This window comes from Melospiza melodia, chromosome 31 (assembly GCF_035770615.1).
Source record: "Melospiza melodia melodia isolate bMelMel2 chromosome 31, bMelMel2.pri, whole genome shotgun sequence".
NCBI classification, from domain to species: Eukaryota; Metazoa; Chordata; class Aves; order Passeriformes; family Passerellidae; genus Melospiza; species Melospiza melodia.
In genome coordinates, this window is record NC_086224.1 from 2,738,377 (window position 1) to 2,757,102 (window position 18,726).

General features: G+C 70.9%; 1 protein-coding gene across 1 annotated transcript; it reads left to right on the plus strand.

Annotated features, from left to right (window-relative positions):
• Positions 1-1,041: 1,041 nt before the first annotated feature.
• Positions 1,042-17,828, plus strand: LOC134431306 (beta-1,4 N-acetylgalactosaminyltransferase 1-like). Its single transcript, XM_063179291.1, is given in 13 exon segments — positions 1,042-1,114; positions 1,500-1,564; positions 4,053-4,171; positions 4,173-4,261; positions 5,835-6,017; positions 6,622-6,728; positions 7,046-7,083; positions 7,790-7,970; positions 8,920-9,051; positions 10,618-10,805; positions 12,632-12,772; positions 14,881-15,118; positions 16,487-17,828. Coding segments are annotated over 11 exon segments (1,626 nt in total). The 5' UTR covers positions 1,042-1,114; positions 1,500-1,564; positions 4,053-4,057; the 3' UTR covers positions 16,702-17,828.
• The last annotated feature ends 898 nt before the right edge of the window (positions 17,829-18,726 follow it).

Sequence of the window (18,726 nt, forward strand, 5' to 3'; positions counted from 1 at the left end):
GATTGGTCAACGCGCGGGGATGACGCCACCCGTTGTGAGGCCGCGGGGGCGAGGTGGTTGCGAGGCCGCGGCCAGCGGCGATTGGCCGGGGCCCGCGCGGGCGGCGGCCAATGGCGAGGCGGGGCGCGGCCGGCCGCGATGACGTAAGGTCTGGCGGATTCCCATTGGCCGAGCGGGATGCAGACGATCCCCGCGCGCTGATTGGCTGAGAGCACCGAGCATCCCGGGGGCATCACGTGATTACCGGAGCCGGGAGGGGCGGGCGGGGACCCCGAGCGAGCGGGGCCGGCCCCGGCGCCATCTCCCGGCCCTGGAGCCCCTCCGCTGCCCGGTCTGCTCCTGACCGCGCCCAAACCGCTCCGAGCCCCCCGGGACCTCTGAGACCCCCGGGACCCCTGAGACCCCCAGGACCCCTGAGCTCCCCGGGACCCCTGAGCTTTTAGGACCCCTAGGCCCCCCACGACCCCTCAGCCCCATCAGGACCCCTGAGCCCCCAGGACCCCTGAGCCCTTTAGGAATCCTCAGCCCCCCGGGACCCTTCAGTCCCCCAGGACCCCTGAGACCCCCGGGACCCCTGAGCCCCCGGGACCCCTGAGCCCCCGGGACCCCTGAGACCCTCAGGATCCCTGAACCCCCCTGGACCCCTGAACTCCCCTGGACCCCTGAGCCTCCCAAGACGCCTCATCCCCCCAGGACCCCTGAGCCCTTTAGGACCCCTGAGCCCCCCAGACCCCTCCGCGCTCCTTCCCCCCCCCCGGCAGCCCCCCGAGTCTCCCCACCCCCCATCTCCGAGTCCCGCCCCCTCCCGGTGCCGGCCGAGCCCGGGCCGGGCCCCCCCGCGCCCCCGGTCAATGGCGCCGTTGTGCGCCCCGCGCGTGGGCACAAAGCTCGGCCTGAGGCCGCCGCACCGGGGGGGCTGATCCCGGCCAGACCCCCCCCCGCCCCTCCCCCCCCGTCCGCCGCCTCTCCCCCCCCCACCCCAGCCTCGCCCCGCCCCTCCCGGGGCTGCGGCGGTGCCGTTCCACACCGGGGCCGCCGGGGGCGCCCTCGCCGCCCGCTCCGGTGCCGGTGCCGCTTGCGGCCGCGGAGCGCCGGGATCCGCCAGCGGAGCCAGGTAGGGCCGGGGCCGCTCCTGTCGCGACGTGTCGCGATGGGGGTGGATGGATGGCACCTGCCGTGGCCCTGTCGCGGCTGCGACATCACCGCTTCTCCCCCCGGACACCCCCAAACCCGCATCCCCCCCGGCATCCCCCGCATCCCCCGAACGGCCCCAGCCCCCCCCGAGCCCCGCATCCCCCGATCCCCCCCCGGTACCCCCAGGCCCCTCCCTGCCCCCCCCAGCCCCCCCCAGCCCCTCTCACGTCACGGCTGCTCCGGCCCTGCCTTTGGGGGAGCCCCGGGGGGGGCGGGGGCGGCCCCGGTGCGGCCACGCCCGGGGGGGGCCGGGGGCGATCCCGGGCTGAGCCCCCCCCGGCCCGACACCGTGCCCGTGTCCCCAGGCCGGAGCTGCGGGGGCAGAGCCATGAGGGAGGGCTGAGCCCCCCGGAGCTGCGCCCACCCCCAGGTGAGGGCACGGGGGCACGGGGGGCACTGGGGGGACTGGGAGAACTGGGAGAACTGGGGGCACTGGGAGAATTGGGAGAATTGGGGGCACTGGGGGGAACTGGGAGAATTGGGAGATCTGGGAGAATTGGGGGAACTGGGGGGACTGGGAGAATTGGGGCCACTGGGGCCAACTGGGGGGACTGGGAGAACTGGGAGAATTGGGGGCACTGGGGAAACTGAGGGAACTGGGAGAATTGGGGCCACTGGGGGGAACTGGGGGAACTGGGAGAATTGGGGCCACTGGGGGGAACTGGGGGCACTGGGACAACTGGGAGAATTGGGAGAATTGGGGGCACTGGGGGAACTGGGAGATATTGGGAACACTGGGAGAACTGGGAGAACTGGGAGCACTGGGAGAACTGGGAGAACTGGGAGCACTGGGAGAACTGGGAGAATTGGGGCACTGGTTTGCACTGGGAGAACTGGGAAGGGATGGAGGGGTCTGAGCACAGCAGAAAGGGGGCACTGGGGGGGCACTGGGATGAACTGGGAGCACTGGGAGTGCTGGGGAACGCTGGAGGCAGAGCAGGGACTGAGGGATGGTGCCCGGCACTGGTTTGTACTGGGAATCACTGGGAGGTGCTGCGGGCACTGGTTTGTACTGGGAATCACTGGGAGGTGCTGCGGGCACTGGTTTGTACTGGGAATCACTGGGAGGTGCTGCGGGCACTGGTTTGTACTGGGAATCACTGGGAGGTGCTGCGGGCACTGGTTTGTACTGGGAATCACTGGGAGGTGCTGCGGGCACTGGTTTGTACTGGGAATCACTGGGAGGTGCTGTGGGCACTGGTTTGTACTGGGAGGGGCTGGGTTGTACTGGGGGGGACTGGGAGGGGCTGGGCTGTACTGGGGGCACTGGGGGGGACTGGGCTGTACTGGGGTACTGGGAGGGGCTGGGGGGCACTGGGGGGCACTGGGGGGGACTGGGCTGTACTGGGGTACTAGGAGGGACTGGGGGGCACTGGGGGGGACTGGGCTGTACTGGGTTGTACTGGGAGGGGCTGGGCTGTACTGGGGGCACTGGGCTGTACTGGGGGCACTGGGGGGGACTGGGCTGTACTGGGGGGCACTGGGAGGGACTGGGAGGGGCTGGGCTGCACTGGGGGGCACTGGGGGGCACTGGGGGGCACTGGGCTGTACTGGGCTGTACTGGGGCACTGGTGACGCTGCTGTCACTGGGAGGCTCCGGGCGTCACTGGGCGTCACTGGGAGGGGCTGGGTTGCCCTGGTGACACTGGGGACACCGAGAGGAGCTGGCCTGCCCTGGGGGCATTGGTGACACTGGGGGCACCGGGGGGCTGGGTGGCACTGGGGGCACCGGGGGGCACTGGTGGCACTGGGAGGACCTGGCTGTCACTGGGAGGGGCTGGCTCGCCCCGTGGGCACGGGGGAGGCACTGGGGACACTGGTGGCACTGGGAGGGGCTGGGTGGTGTTGGGGGGCACTGAGGGGGGGTTGAGTTGCCCCGGGGGGCACTGGTGGCACTGGTGGCACCGGGGGTCACTGGGAGGGGCTGGGTCCCTGCAGTGCCGCTGTCCCTGTCCCTCCCCAGGCAGGACGCGGGGGGCGCAGTGGCGACATTGGTGACACCGAGGGTCACTGGGTGTTACTGGGAAGGGCTGGGTTGCCCTGGGGGGGTCCCTGCGGTGACACTGGAGAGCACTGGGGGTCCCTGTGGTGACACCGGTGACAGCGGTGTCCCCGTCCCCCTGTCCCCAGGCAGGATGCGGGGGGCGCAGCGGTGACACTGGTGACACTGTGGTGCCCCTGGTGACCCTGGTGACACTGGGTGTTACTGGGTGTCCCTGCAGTGACCCGAGTGTCCCTGTCCCCCCCAGGCAGGATGCGGGGGGCGCAGTGGTGACAGTGGTGACACTGGGTGTTACTGGGTGCCCCTGGTGACACCGGTGTGTCCCTGTCCCCAGGCAGGATGCAGGGGGCGCAGCGGTGACACTGGTGACACGGCAGTGCCCTGGTGACACCGGTGTCCCTGTCCCCGTCCCCAGGCAGGATGCGGGGGGCGCAGCGGTGACACTGGTGACACTGTGGTGCCCCTGGCGCCCCTGGTGACCCGGGTGTCCCCGTCCCTGTCCCCAGGCAGGATGCGGGGGACAACGCGGTGACACTGGGTGTTACTGGGGGTCCCTGCAGTGCCCTGGTGACCCCGGTGTCCCTGTCGCTGTCCCCAGGCAGGATGCGGGGGGCGCAGCGGTGAACCTGGTGACACTGCAGTGCCCTGGTGACCCGGGTGTCCCTGTCTGTCCCCAGGCAGGATGCGGGGGGCACAGCGGTGACACTGTGGTGCCCCTGGTGCCCCTGGTGTCCCTGGAGACCCGGGTGTCCCTGTCCCCCCCAGGCAGGATGCGGGGGGCACAGCGGTGACACTGTGGTGCCCCTGGTGCCCCTGGTGTCCCTGGTGACCCGGGTGTCCCTGTCCCTGTCCCCAGGCAGGATGCGGGGGGCGCAGCGGGCTCTGTGCCTGCTGCTGCTGGCCTCGGCCTCGCTGGCCGCGCTGCTCCTGCACCTCTGGGCCCCCAAGGGCCCCCCCAGCGTGGACCTGCGCCGCCCCCCCCCCCGAGCGGCTGCCGCCCCCCCCGGGGCCCCCCGGCCGCGCCTACCCCCACGTGCCCTTCCGGGTCAAGGAGGAGGTCATGGAGTAAGGACGGGCACCCGGGGTGGGGGGGAAAATGGGGGGTACCCAGGGGTGGGGGGTACACAAGGGTGGGGGGCACCCAGGGGTAGGGGGAGCAATGGGGGGTACACAAGGGTGGGGGGTACCCAAGGGTGGGGGGCACCCAGGGGTGGGGGTACCGGTGGGCACCCAATGGTGGGGGTACCCAAGAGTGGGGGGGCACCGGGAGGGTGGCACGTGCAGGGTGGGGTATCCAAGGATGGGGGCACCGGGGGGGCACGCAAGGCTACCCAAAGATGGGGGGCACCGAGAGGGTGGAGGGCACCGGGAGGTACCCAAGGGTTGGGGGCACTGAGGGGGGGTACCCAAGGGTTGGGGGCACCGAGAGGGTGGCACCTGCGGGGTGGGGGCACCCAAGGGTGGGGGCATCGGGGGCATGGGGCCTGGGAACCCCGGGGCTGGGGCATGGCAGCGAGGGGGTACCCAAGGGTGGGGGTACCCAAGGGTGGGGGCACCGAGAGGATGGCACCTGCAGGCTGGAGGTACTCAAGGGTGGGGGCACCCAAGGGTGGGGGGCACCCATGGTTTGGGGCCTGGGAAGCCCTGGGCTGGGGCATGGTTGGGGAGCGGCACCCAAGGATGGGGGGTACCCAAGGATGGGGGGTACCCAAGGATGGGGGTACCCAAGGATGGGGGTACCCAAGGATGGGGGGTACCCAAGGATGGGGGGTACCCAAGGATGGGGGGTACCCAAGGATGGGGGGTACCCAAGGATGGGGGTACCCAAGGTTGGGGGTACCCAAGGTTGGGGGTACCCAAGGATGGGGGGTACCCAAGGTTGGGGGTACCCAAGGATGGGGTGACAAATGAGGACAGGAGGTGCCAGGGCGGTGCCAGGGCGGTGCCACGCAGGGACGGGAGGTGCCAGGGCGATGACACGTGGGGACAGGAGGTGCCAGGGCAATGTCAAGGCGGTGCCAGGGCAGTGCCAGCGGGGATAGGCAGTGACAGGAGGTGTTGGGGTGGTGACACGTGGGGACAAGGAGGAACAGGAGGTGCCAGGGCAGTGACACACAGTGACAGGGAGGGATAGGAGGTGCCAGGGCGGTGCCCCATGGAGACAGGAGGTGCCAGGGCGGTGCCAGGGCGGTGCCAGCGGGGACAGGAGGTGCCAGGGCCGTGCCAGGGCGGTGCCAGCGGGGACAGGGAGGGATAAGAGGTGCCAGGGCGGTGCCAGGGCGGTGCCCCATGGGGACAGGAGGTGCCAGGGCGGTGCCAGGTCGGTGCCAGCGGGGACAGGAGGTGCCAGGGCGGTGCCAGGGCGGTTGCCCCATGGAGACAGGAGGTGCCAGGGCGGTGCCAGGGCGGTGCCAGCGGGGACAGGGAGGGATAAGAGGTGCCAGGGCGGTGCCAGGGCGGTGCCCCATGGGGACAGGAGGTGCCAGGGCGGTGCCAGGTCGGTGCCAGCGGGGACAGGAGGTGCCAGGGCGGTGCCAGGGCGGTGCCCCATGGGGACAGGCGGTGCCAGGGCGGTGCCGCTCCCCGCGTGGCGGCTCTGTCGCCGCTGCCGTCGGTGCCAGCGGCCCTGTCGCCACAGGCTGCTGCCCAGGAACGGCTGCTCGTGCGAGGCGGAGGCCGAGGCGGGGCTGGCGCTGCCGCTGCACCGGCGCCTCTTCGGGCCCGGCCCGGCGGGGCTCGACTTCGCCAGCGCCTTCAGCCCCGGGGAGCGGCCGCGGCAGCTGCGGGAGCGGGAGCGCGAGTACCGCAACTACCGGAACCGGTGAGCGCCACCGGAGCGACCCCCGGGCGTCAGAGAGCGGCAGCGACCCCCGGGATCAGAGAGGAGAGACCCCCGGGATCAGAGGGGAGAGACCCCCGGGATCAGAGGGGAGAGACCCCCGGGATCAGAGAGCGGGAGGGACCCCCGGGATCAGAGAGCGGGAGGGACCCCCGGAATCAGAACCGGAGCGACCCCCGGGGATCAGAACCGGAGCGACCCTCGGGATCAGAGGGGAGAGACCTCCGGGATCACAGAGCGGCAGGGACCCCCGGGGCTGAGAGCGGGAAGGACCCCCGGGGGCTCAGAGCAGGAACGACCCCCGGGATTCAGCCCGGGATCGACCCCCGAGACTCAACCCGGGAGCGACCCCCGGGACTCAGAACGGGAGCGACCCCCGGGGCTGAGAGCGGGAGGGACCCCCCGGGACTCAACCCAGGAGCGACCCCCGGGGCACCGCGGGACCCCTCGGCCAGCACGGGGCGAGGCTGGGGCCCCCTGGCTGGATGTGAGACCCCCTGGCCGGGTGTGGGACCCCCCGGGATCCCCTGGCCGGGTGTGGGACCCCCGGGACCCCCGTTTGAAGCCCCGGTGCCCCCCCCGGCAGGGTACAGACCCCCGCGGACCGGCTGCTGATCGTCCCGGCCAACTCCCCGCTGGAGTACCCGGCGCAGGGGGTGGAGGTGCGGCCGCTGCAGACGGTGCTGGTGCCCGGTGAGGATCAACGAGGGGGGCACGGGGATGGGCACGGGGCTGGGGGGCACCGGGTCAGGGAGGGGGGCACGGGGAGGGCACAGGATGGGGGAAACGGAGGGGTGGGAGCTCCTCCCAGTGCCCCCCAGTGCCCCCCAGTAGGACAGCACAGGGTCGGGGGGGGGGCACGGGGATGGGATGGGATGGAGGGGCACGGGGATTAGGGGGTGTCCCTGGGCAGGGGGGACCCCCGGGTGGCTCTGAGGGGGGGTTCAGGGGGTCAGGGGGTCCCTGCGGGGTCTCCCGGCCTCATCCCCGTGTCCCACCCCCACCCCCAGGGCTCAGCCTGCAGGCGCCGGCCAGGAACAGGTACCAGGTGAGGGCGGGGGGGGCACGGGGAGGGCTGGGAGGGGGCGGGGCTTGACTGGAATGGGCGTGGCTTGACTGGAATGGGAGAGGCTTAACTGGAAATGGGCGGGGCTTGACTGGAATGGGGCGGGGCGTGTTTGAAATGGGCGGTGCTAGCCGGCATGGGCGTGGCCTGTCCGTTCTGTGGGGGTGGCCTGACAGTTCTGTGGGCGTGGCCTGTCCGCTCTGTGGGCGTGGCCTGTCAGTTCTGTGGGCGTGGCCTGTCCGCTCTGTGGGCGTGGCCTGTCCGTTCTGTGGGCGTGGCCTGTCCTGTCTGTGGGTGCGGCCTGTCCGTTCTGTGGGCGTGGCCTGTCCGCTCTGTGGGCGTGGCCTGTCCGTTCTGTAGGCGTGGCCTGTCCGTTCTGTGGGCGCGGCCTGTCCGTTCTGTGGGCGTGGCCTGTCCTGTCTGTGGGCGCGGCCTGTCCGTTCTGTGGGCGTGGCCTGTCCTGTCTGTGGGTGCGGCCTGTCCGTTCTGTGGGCGTGGCCTGTCCGCTCTGTGGGCGTGGCCTGCCCGTTATGTGGGCGTGGCCTGTCCGCTCTGTGGGCGTGGCCCTGCGGGTGGGCGGGGCCGTGGAGGGGCCGGGCCGGGTTTGTCGCGCACCCCCCCCCACCGTGCGCCCCCTCCCCGTTTTTGGGGGTCCCTGCCGGGACCCCCCGTGACGTGCCGCCCCCAGGTGAACCTGACGGCCTCGCTGGGGACGCTGGCGGTGGCGGCCGAGGTGGAGGGCGTGGCGCTGCGGGGGGAGGGGCAGCCGCACCTGTCCTTGGCCGCCGCCCACCTGGACCACCTGAACCGGCAGCTGCAGTTCGTGACCTACACCAACACCCAGTTCCACCCCGACACCGCCGACATCGGTGCGTACGGGGGGCTCGGCCCGGGGGCACCGGCACCCCCAGAACCTTGGGAACCCCCCGGACCCCGGCGCTCTTGGCACCCCCAACGACCCCCGGACCCCCCGAGCCCCCCTGGTTGCCCTGGTCACCCCTGGCTCCCCGATGCCCGCAAGGACACTCGGAGTATCCCCGAAGCCCACAGAGACATTCGTGGGACCCTCTATGCCCACAAGGACACCCCGGGATCCTCAATGCCCACAGGGACACTCGTGGGATCCCTGATACCCACAGGGACACTCGGGGTATCCCCAATGCCCACAAGGACACCCCGGGATCCTCAATGCCCACAGGGACACTCGTGGGATCCCTGATACCCACAGGGACACTCGGGGTATCCCCAATGCCCACAAGGACACCCCGGGATCCTCAATGCCCACAGGGACACTCGTGGGATCCCTGATACCCACAGGGACACTCGGGGTATCCCCAATGCCCACAAGGACACCCCGGGATCCTCAATGCCCACAGGGACACTCGTGTAACCCCCAATGACACCCCCGGGTCCCTGATACCCACAGGGACACTTGGGGTACCCTCAATGCCCTCAGGGACACTCGGGGGATCCCTGGGACACTCGGGGTACCCCCAATGGCACAGGGACACTTGGGGTACCCTCAATGCCCTCAGGGACACTCGGGGGATCCCTGGAATTCGCGGTGCCCCCGATGCCCCCGTCATTCCCCGTGTCCCCCCGTGCCCCCAGTGCCCCCCACGCCCTCCTCGCACCCCGTGCCCCCCGATGCCCCCCTGTGCCCCCCGTGTCCTCCATGCCCCCCTCGTGCTCCTCGGTGCCGCCGGTGCCCCCGATGCCCCCCGCCCCCCCGTGCCCCTCACACCCCCCGTGCCCCCGGTGCCCCCCGTGCCCCCCGTGCCCCCGGTGCCCCGTGCCCAGCCGCCGCTCCCCCTGCAGTGCAGTTCTCCACCGACGGTCACTCCGCCGCCTTCGCCATCCGCATCCGGCACCCGCCCACGCCCCGCCTGTACGGCCCGGGCAGCGCCGGCGACAGCGACGGCGACGGGGACAGCGACAGCGGGGACGGGGGTGAGCACCGGGGTGAACACCGATACCGGCCCGGCCCGCCCCAGTGCCCCCAGTGCTCCCAGTGCTCCCAGTGCTCCCAGTGCCAGATTCTCAGTTCCCCCAGTGTTCCCAGTTCCCCCAGTGCCAGGATCCCAGTGTTCCCAGTGCTCCCCAGTGCTCCCCAGTCCCAGTGCCCCCATGCCAGGATCCCAGTGTTCCCTGTGCTCCCAGTTCCTCCAGTGCCAGACTCCCAGTGCTCCCAGTGCTCCCAGTGTCCCCAGTGCCCCCAATGCCCCCAGTGCCCCCAATGCCCCAGTGCCCCCAGTGCCCCCAATGCCCCCAGTGCCCCCAAATGCCCCAGTGCCAGAATCCCAGTGCCCCCAATGCCCCCAGTGCCAGAATCCCAGTGCCCCCAAATGCCCCCAGTGCCAGAATCCCAGTGCCCCCAATGCCCCCAGTGCCAGACTCCCAGTGCCCCAAATGCCCCCAGTGCCCTCAGTGCTCCCAGTGTTCCCAGAGGCAGGGTCCCAGTGTTCCCAGTGCCCCCAGTGCCCCCAGTGCCAGGACCCCAGTGCTCCCAGTGCTCCCAGTGCCCCCAATGCCCCCAGTGCCCCCAGTGCTGCAGACAGCTGGTTCTGCCAGTGTCAGTGCCCCAGCCCTACCAGTGTTCCCAGTCCCAGTGTCGGAGCCCAATCCTGCCAATGTGGGTGCTCAGTGCTCCCAGTTCAGGCTCCCAGTTCGGGCTTCCAGCACCCCCGTTCAGATCCCAGTCCCCTGGTTTAACTCCCAGCACTCCCAGTTCAAGCTCCCAGCACTCCCAGCACTCCCAGCACTCCCAGTTCAGGCTCCCAGCACTCCCAGTTCAGGCTCCCAGCACTCCCAGCACTCCCAGTTTGGGCTCCCAGCACTCCCAGCCCTCCCAGTTCAGGCTCCCAGCACTCCCCACTCCTCCCAGTTCAGGCTCCCAGCACTCCCAGTTCAGGCTCCCAGCACTCCCAGCCCCCCCAGTTCAGGCTCCCAGTGCTCCCCACTCCTCCCAGTGCTCCCAGTTCAGCTCCCAGTGCTCCCAGTTCAGCTCCCAGCACTCCCAGCACTCCCAGTTCAGGTTCCCAGCACTCCCAGTTCAGGTTCCCAGTGCTCCCAGTTCAGTTCCCAGCACTCCCAGTTCAGCTCCCAGCACTCCCAGTTCAGCTCCCAGCACTCCCAGTGCTCCCAGTTCAGCTCCCAGCACTCCCAGTTCAGCTCCCAGCACTCCCAGTGCTCCCAGTTCAGCTCCCAGTGCTCCCAGTTCAGCTCCCAGTGCTCCCAGTTCAGCTCCCAGCACTCCCAGTGCTCCCAGTTCAGCTCCCAGTGCTCCCAGTTCAGCTCCCAGCACTCCCAGTGCTCCCAGTTCAGCTCCCAGTGCTCCCAGTTCAGCTCCCAGCCCTCCCAGTTCAGGCTCCCAGTGCTCCCAGTTCAGCTCCCAGCACTCCCAGTGCTCCCAGTTCAGGCTCCCAGTGCTCCCAGTTCAGCTCCCAGCACTCCCAGTGCTCCCAGTTCAGCTCCCAGCGCTCCCAGTCCCCCCAGTTCAGCTCCCCCCCCGCCCAGGGTACAACATCTCGGCGCTGGTGACCGTGGCCACCAAGACATTCCTGCGCTATGACAAACTGCGGGGCCTCATCGCCAGCATCCGCCGCTTCTACCCCTCGGTCACCATCGTGGTGGCCGACGACAGCCAGAGACCCGAGCCCCTGGCAGGGCCGCACCTGGAGCACTACCTCATGCCCTTCGGCAAGGTGCCACCCCCGCGGGGACACGGACAGGGACAGGGCGGGGCACGGGGGACACCCCAGGGGACAGGGGACAATGGCAGGGACACCCCAGGGGACAGGGGACAGGGACAGGGCTGGGCACAGGGACACCCCAGGGGACGGGAGAGGGGCGGGGGACAGGGGACACCCCAGGGGACAGGAGAGGGGACACGGGAGGGGCAGGGACACCCCAGGGGACGGGAGAGGGGCGGGGGACAGTGGCAGGGACACCCGCAGGGGACAGGGACAGGGACAGGGTGGGGCACGGGGGACACCCCAGGGGACAGGGCGGGGGCAGGGGAGGGGCAGGGACACCCCCAGGGGACACCGGATGGGTAGGGACCCCCGCAGGGGACAGGGACACAGACAGGGGACAGAGGAGAGGACAGAGGAGGGGACGGGGACACCCGCAGGGGACAGGGACACAGACAGCGGACACGGCAGGGGACAGAGGAGGGTGGCAGGAACCCAGACAGGGGGCATGGGATGGGCAGGGACTCCCTCAAGGGACAGAGGATGGGCAGGGACACAGACAGGGGACAGCAGATGGTGGCAGGGACCCCCACAGGGGACACAGGAGGGTGACAGGGACCCCAGACTGGGCACACAGGAGGGTGGCAGGGCTGTGGGGACAGAGGAGGGTGGCAGGGACCCCCACAGGGGACAGGGGATGGGCAGGGACCCCCAACAGGGGACACAGAATGGGCAGAGACCCACACAGGGGACAAGGGAGGGTGGCGGGGCTGTGGGGGCCCTGCAGGGGACACGGGGGCTGGCAGAGCCGTGTGGGACACGGGAGGATGGCACGGATGCCCACAGGGGACACGGGATGGGCAGGGAGCCCGGCAGAGGACAGGGGAGGGTGGCAGGGACACCGACAGGGGACACAGGAGGGTGGCAGGGCTGAGGGGACCCCAGGGACATTGGATGGCGGTGGGCACCCAGACAGGGGACATGGGGGGCTGGCAAAGCCACACGGGGCACGTGAGGGGCTGGCAGGGGCTGAAGTCCCCAAAAGGAGGGGACATGGAGCTCTGGGATGGCAGAGAGGGGGACACCAGGGACCGATGGGGCTGTGGCTCCCTGGGCGTGGCAGGGGGGGCTGGCAGCGTGGAGACCCCCAGGGAGGGGTGCCAGGGCAGGGTTGGCAGGGCGGGGGTCGCTGGGCATGGGGACAATGGAGGGGGGGGGGCATGGGAACCTTGTCAGAGCAGGGGGGACACACGAGGGGGTGACAAAGTGACAGAACCCGGGGGGCTCGTGGGGGGTTGGCAGGGCCCGAGGGGCACGGGGGGCATGGGGGGCACCCCGGGGATGGGGACATGGGGGCACCCCAGGGAAAGGGACGTGGGAGATCCCGGGGAAGGGGACACGGGCTCTGTCAGGGTTGGCACGGGTCCCTGGGGTTGGGGACATGGGGGGATCTTGGTGTTGGGCACAGGGGATCTGTCAGGGCTGTGGGGTCCCCAGGGAAGGACACGCGGGGCTCTGTCAGGCTCAGGGTGGCACCGCGGGCACACGGGCTCTGTCAGGGCTGTGGTACCCGGGCATGGGGCACACGGGCTCTGTCAGGGCTCAGGGTTGGGCACACGGGCTCTGTCAGGCTCAGGGTGGCACCACGGGCACACACGGGCTCTGTCAGGGCTCAGGGTTGGGCACACGGGCTCTGTCAGGGCTCGGGTTGGCACCACGGGCACACACGGGTTCTGTCAGGCTCAGGGTGGCACCGAGGGCACACGGGCTCTGTCAGGCTCAGGGTGGCACCGCGGGCACTGCGGCCGTGCCCGAGGCTCCGCGCTGCCCCCTGGCAGGGCTGGTTCGCCGGGAGGAACCTGGCGGTGTCGCAGGTGACCACCAAGTACGTGCTGTGGGTGGACGATGATTTCATCTTCACGGCCCGCACGCGCCTGGAGAAGCTCGTGGATGTGCTGGAGAGAACCAGCCTGGACCTGGTGCGGGCACGGCGGGCACCGGGGGGCACCGGGGGGGTACAGGGGGCACGGGGCTGGAGGGTACGGGGGGCTGCAGGGGGCATCGGGGCACCAGGAGGGTACAGGGGGCACAGGGGGTGAGGGCACGAGGGGGTACAGAGGGCACTGGGGGTGGAGAGTACGGGGGGGGCTGCAGGGGAACGGGGGGCACCGGGGCTGCAGGGGGCACGGCGGGTGAGGGGGCACCGGGAGCCACGGGGAGGCTGCGGGGACGCGAGGGCTGCACCGGGCACAGGGGAGGGCACGGGGGGTACCACGGGCAGGTCCCTGTGGTCTGAGGGAGGGTCCTGTTTCCTGTGCCCGGCGGGGGTCGCAATGCCCAGGCTGGGGGTGGCAGTGGGGGTCTCAGTGCCCAGGTGGGAGTTCAGGGGCTCCGGGTGCCCAGGTGGGGGCTCGGGGAGTCCCAGTACTCAGGTGCTGGCGCAGCGCCAGCACAGCAGCCCCGCCCCATCCCATCCGCCCCATCCACCCCATCCCACCCATCCCATCCCATCCCACCCCATCCCACCCATCCCATCCCACCCATCCCCTCCCATCCCATCCCACCCATCCCATCCCATCCGCCCCATCCACCCCATCCCACCCATCCCATCCCATCCCCTCCCATCCCACCCATCCTATCCCATCCCATCCCATCCCATCCCATCCCATCCCATCCCATCCCATCCCATCCCACCCATCCCATCCCATCCCCTCCCATCCCACCCATCCTATCCCATCCCATCCCACCCCATCCCACCCCATCCCACCCATCCCACCCATCCCCTCCCATCCCCTCCCATCCCACCCATCCCATCCCCTCCCATCCCATCCCATCCCCTCCCATCCCATCCCCTCCCATCCCATCCCATCCCCTCCCATCCCATCCCCTCCCATCCCACCCATCCCATCCCCTCCCATCCCATCCCATCCCCTCCCATCCCATCCCCTCCCATCCCATCCCATCCCCTCCCATCCCATCCCATCCCCTCCCATCCCATCCCCTCCCATCCCATCCCATCCCATCCCATCCCATCCCATCCCCTCCCATCCCATCCCCTCCCATCCCATCCCATCCCCTCCCATCCCATCCCCTCCCATCCCATCCCATCCCCTCCCATCCCATCCCATCCCCTCCCATCCCATCCCCTCCCATCCCATCCCATCCCCTCCCATCCCATCCCATCCCCTCCCATCCCATCCCACCCCATCCCATCCCACCCCATCCCACCCACCCCATCCCATCCCATCCCATCCCCTCCCATCCCATCCCATCCCATCCCATCCCACCCCATCCCATCCCCTCCCATCCCACCGGTGGGCGATTCCAGGGGGTCCCTGCGTGTCCCGGGTGCTCCCGGGCGCTCCCATGGGTCCCGGGCTGTCCCCGGTAGATCCCGGTGCTCCCGGGCAGTCCCGGCCGATCCCGGCGGTCCCGGGCGCTCCCGTGGGTCCCGGTGGTCCCTGGGGATTCTGGGTGCCCACGGGCGGTCCCAGGTGCTCCCGTAGATCCCGGGCGTCCCTGGGGGTCCCCGTGGGTCCCGGTTGATCCCGGTGGTCCCGGGCGGTCCCGGGTGCTCCGGGTGCTCCCGTGGATGCCGGGTTGCCCTGGGGATCCCTGTGGATCCCGGGCTGTTCCGAGCTGTCCCGGGCGCTCCCGTGGGTCCCGGGCGATCCCGGTGGTTCCTGGCGATCCCTGGGGTGTCCCGGGCAGTCCGGGTTGTCCCGGTGCTCCCGTGGGTCCCGGGTTGTCCCGGTCTGTTCCGGGCTGTCCCGGTGCTCCCGTGGGTCCCGGGTTGTCCTGGGGGTCCTTGGGGGTCCCGGGCACTCCTCTGGGTCCCGGGCTGTGCCGGGCAGTCCCGGCCGCTCCCGGTCCATCCCGGTGGTCCCGGGCTGTCCGGGGCGCTCCCGTAGGTCCCGGGCACTCCCGGTGGTCTCTGGCGGTCCCGGACGCTCCTGGGCTGTCCCGGGCGGTCCCGGTGCTCCCGGACGGTTGCGGCCGATTCCGGGCGGTCCCCGGTGCTCCGGTGGGTCCCAGGCTGTCCCGGTGTTCCCGGTGCCCCCTCCCCAGCCCAGCCCCGCTCCCGCAGGTGGGCGGCGCGGTGCGGGAGATCACCGGCTACACCACCACGTACCGGCAGCGGCTGAGCGTGCGCGGCGGCGGCGCGGGCGGGGACTGCCTGCGGACCCGGCCCGGCTTCCACCACCGCCTGGCGGGGTTCCCGGCCTGCGTGGTCACCGACGGCGTGGTCAACTTCTTCCTGGCCCGCACCGACAAGGTGCGCCAGGTGGGCTTCGACCCCCGGCTGCGCCGCGTGGCGCACCTCGGTGAGCACGGGGGACCGGGGAACGGGAGGGGATGGGGGGACTGAGGGGGATGGGGGGTTTGGGGGGACTGAGGGGTCTGAGGGGGATGGGGGGGTCCGGGGGGGATGGGGGGTCTGAGAGGGATGGGGGGGTTTGGAGGGGGATGGGGGGGTCTGAGGGGGCTGGGAGGGTCTGAGGGGGTTGGGGGGTTTGGAGGGTCTGGGGGGGTGGGGGGTCTGGGGGTCTGAGGGCGATGGGAGGGTTTGGAGGGGATGGGGGGTCTGAGGGGGCTGGGGGGTCTGAGGGGGCTGGGGGGCCTGGGGGGTCTGAGGGGGCTGGGGGGTCTGAGGGGGATGGGGGGTTTGGGGGGGCTGGGGGGACTGGGGGGGTCTGAGGGGGCTGGGGGGGCTGGGGGTGCCTGAAGGGGCTGGGGGGTCTGAGGGGGCTGGGGGGTTTGGGGGAGCTGGGGGGGTCAATCTGATGGGGTCCCAGAAGGGTCCTGGGGGTGCCCGAGGGGTCTGGGGGTCAGTCTGAGGGGGTCCTGGACAGGTCTGGGGGTGCCTGAGGGGTCTGGGGGATCTGGGGGTCAGTCTAAGGCGATCCCAGAGAGGGTCCTGAGGGGTCTGGGGGTCAGTCTGAGGGGGTCCTGGACAGGTCTGGGGGTGCCTGAGGGGTCTGGGGGATCTGGGGGTCAGTCTAAGGCGATCCCAGAGAGGGTCCCGAGGGGTCTGGGGGTCAGTCTGAGGGGGTCCTGGACAGGTCTGGGGGTGCCCGAGGGGTCTGGGGGATCTGGGGGTCAGTCTAAGGGGGTGCCAGTGGGGTCTCCGAGGGGGCTGGGGGTGTCTGAGGGGTCTGGTGGGTTTGGGGGGTCAATCCAAGAGAGTGCCTGAGGGGTCTGGGGGTCCCGAGGAGTCTGGGGGGTCTGGGGCTCAGTCTAGGGGGGTCCCAGGGGAGTCCTGGGGGTGCCCCAGGGTCCCAAGGAGTCTGGGGGGTTTGAGGGCTCAGTCTAACGGGGTCACTGGGGTCCCCCCCAATTCAGGGCTCAGAGATAAGGGGGGTCCTAGGGTCCCCCACGATGGGGTCAGGGGGTCAGAGCTAAGAGGGATGCTGGGATCCCCCCAAATTCAGGGGTCAGAGACAAGGGGGGGGCTGGGGTCCCCCACAATTTGGGGGTCAGGGGGTCCGAGATAAGGGGGGACACTGGGATTCCTCACAATTTGGGGGGTCAGGGATAAGGGGGGTGCTGGAGTCCCCCACAATTTGGAGGGTCAGAGCCAAGGGGGCATCCCCCCCTCCCTGTGTCCCCCCGGCATCGGGGGCAGCCCGGGGCACCCCAGGCCACCTCTGATCCCATTATTTTGGGGGTCCCCCCCGTGCCCCCCTCCCCAGAATTCTTCATCGACGGCCTGGGGGTGCTGCACGTGGGCTCGTGCGAGGACGTGGTGGTGGATCACGCGTCCAAGCTGGCGCTGCCGTGGCGGCGCTCGGAGGGGGAGCGCCAGTACAACCGGTACCGGTACCCGGCCGCCCGCGACGACAGCGTGCGCCTCAAGCAGCGCCTCTTCTTCTTCAAGAACCGCTTCAAGTGCATGGCCGGCGACTAGCGGCGACACCGGGACACCGGGCGGCGACACCGGGACACCGGGCGGGGACACCCCGGAGCCACCGGGAGGGGACGCTGGGCGTGGTCACCGGGCGGGGACACCGGGGCCGTCCCGGGGCTACCGGCGGGGACGCCCTGAGGCCACCGGGGTTACCGGGCATGGTCACCGGGCAGGGCCACCAGCCCCGGCCGCCGCTGACCAGCCCTGGGTGCCACCCCCGGGGAGGTGACAAGGAGGTGGCAGCAGGTCACCGCCCTCAGGGGGCTCACGGGACACGCCAAGGACGTCGCTGACCCCCGGCCACCAGTCCTGGCCGGCCCTGGGTGCCACCGGGCTGCTGGCACTGCGGTGGTGCCACCCCCAGAGGGGTGACAGGGGGGTGGCACGGGGTCACCACGCACAGGGGGGGTCAGGGGACACGCCAAGGACGTCGCTGACCCCCGGCCACCAGCGTGGGCCACATCAAGGGTCACTGCTGCTGGCCATGCCTGCGGTGTCCCCAGAGCCACAAGCATGGCTACTCCATGGTCACCCCCAGGGCCACCTCTTGTGGGCCACCCCCAGGGCCACCACTGCAATGTCCCCAGGGCCACAAGGAGGGCCACTGGCCACATCTGCGTCACCCCCAGGGCCACCAAGCCCAATGGGCCACCTTCTCTGGGCCACCCTGCGGTGTCCCCAGGGCCACAACCGTGGGCCACCAGCCACAACCCCAGTGCCACTGACCCCAATGGGCCACCCCCAGGGCCACCAAGCCTGGGGCGCCCCTGGGGTGGCTCTGCCCCCTTTGGGCACCCCACGGGCCGCCACCCCCCACCCCCGGCTGCCCTCACAGGGCCCACAGGGCCACTGGGTGACTCGGGGTGGCCGCTGCCACCATGGGCCTCCTCAAGGGTCACCCCCCATGGGCCACCACCTGTGGGACACCCCCGGGACACGCCCCCCGCCCCGTGGCCACCCCCGGGGTCACCCCCAGGGCCATCACCGAGTGCCACCCCCCGGGGCCACTGCCATGGGCCACCCCCCAGTGCCACCACGCCGGTCCCCGTTGTCCCCCCGCCCCCCGCGGTGTTTTTAGCTCTTTTGTACTTTGGGGGGGGGGTGATGGCGGGGTCGCACCGGGTCCCCTTCCCCCCCCCCCCCTCCCCCCCGTTGTCCCCTCTCCGTTTTCTACCGCCCGCCCCTCCCCCCGCTGCCGCCCGGGATTTTGTGCCAAGTCTCGGCCCCTCCTCCCCCCCCGGGACCCCCGCGACCCCCGGGGTGGGTGGGGGAGGGGCTGGGGGAGGGGCTGCCCCCCCCCCGCCCTTTTCTACCCAATGGATGGTGAGATTTTAACCAGCCCGAAACCGCCGGCCTCTGCTTGGGGCGGGGGAGGGGCTACGGAGTGGGCGGGGCTATGTGAGGGGGAGGGGTCTTGGGGTGGGAGGGGCTGTCGGTGTGGGAGGGGCTATGGGGATAGGAGGGGTTTTAGGGTGGGAGGAGCTGTGAGGGATGGGCGGGGCTGGGGTGGGAGGGGCTATGGGAGTGGGAGGGGCTATGGGGGTGGGAGGGGCTATGGGGGTGGGAGGGGCTTTGGGAGTGGGAGGGGCTATGGGAGTGGGAGGGGCTATGGGGGTGGGAGGGGCTATGGGGGTAGGAGGGGCTATGGGGGTGGGAGGGGCTATGGGGGTAGGAGGGGCTTTGGGAGTGGGAGGGGCTATGGGAGTGGGAGGGGCTTTGGGAGTGGGAGGGGCTATGGGAGTGGGAGGGGCTATGGGGGTGGGAGGGGCTATGGGGGTAGGAGGGGCTATGGAGGTGGGAAGATCTTTGGGTGGGAGGGGCTATGGGGGTAGGAGGGGCTATGGGTGGGGCGGTTCTTGGGGTAGGAGGGGCTATGGAGGTGGGAAGATCTTTGGGTGGGAGGGGCTTTGGGGATGGGAGGGGCTTTTGGCATGGGCGGGGCTATGAGGGTGGGAGGGGCTTTTTAGAGTGGGAGGGGCAGTGGGGGGGCTTTGGGAGTGGGAGGAGCTGTGGGGTGGGAGGGTC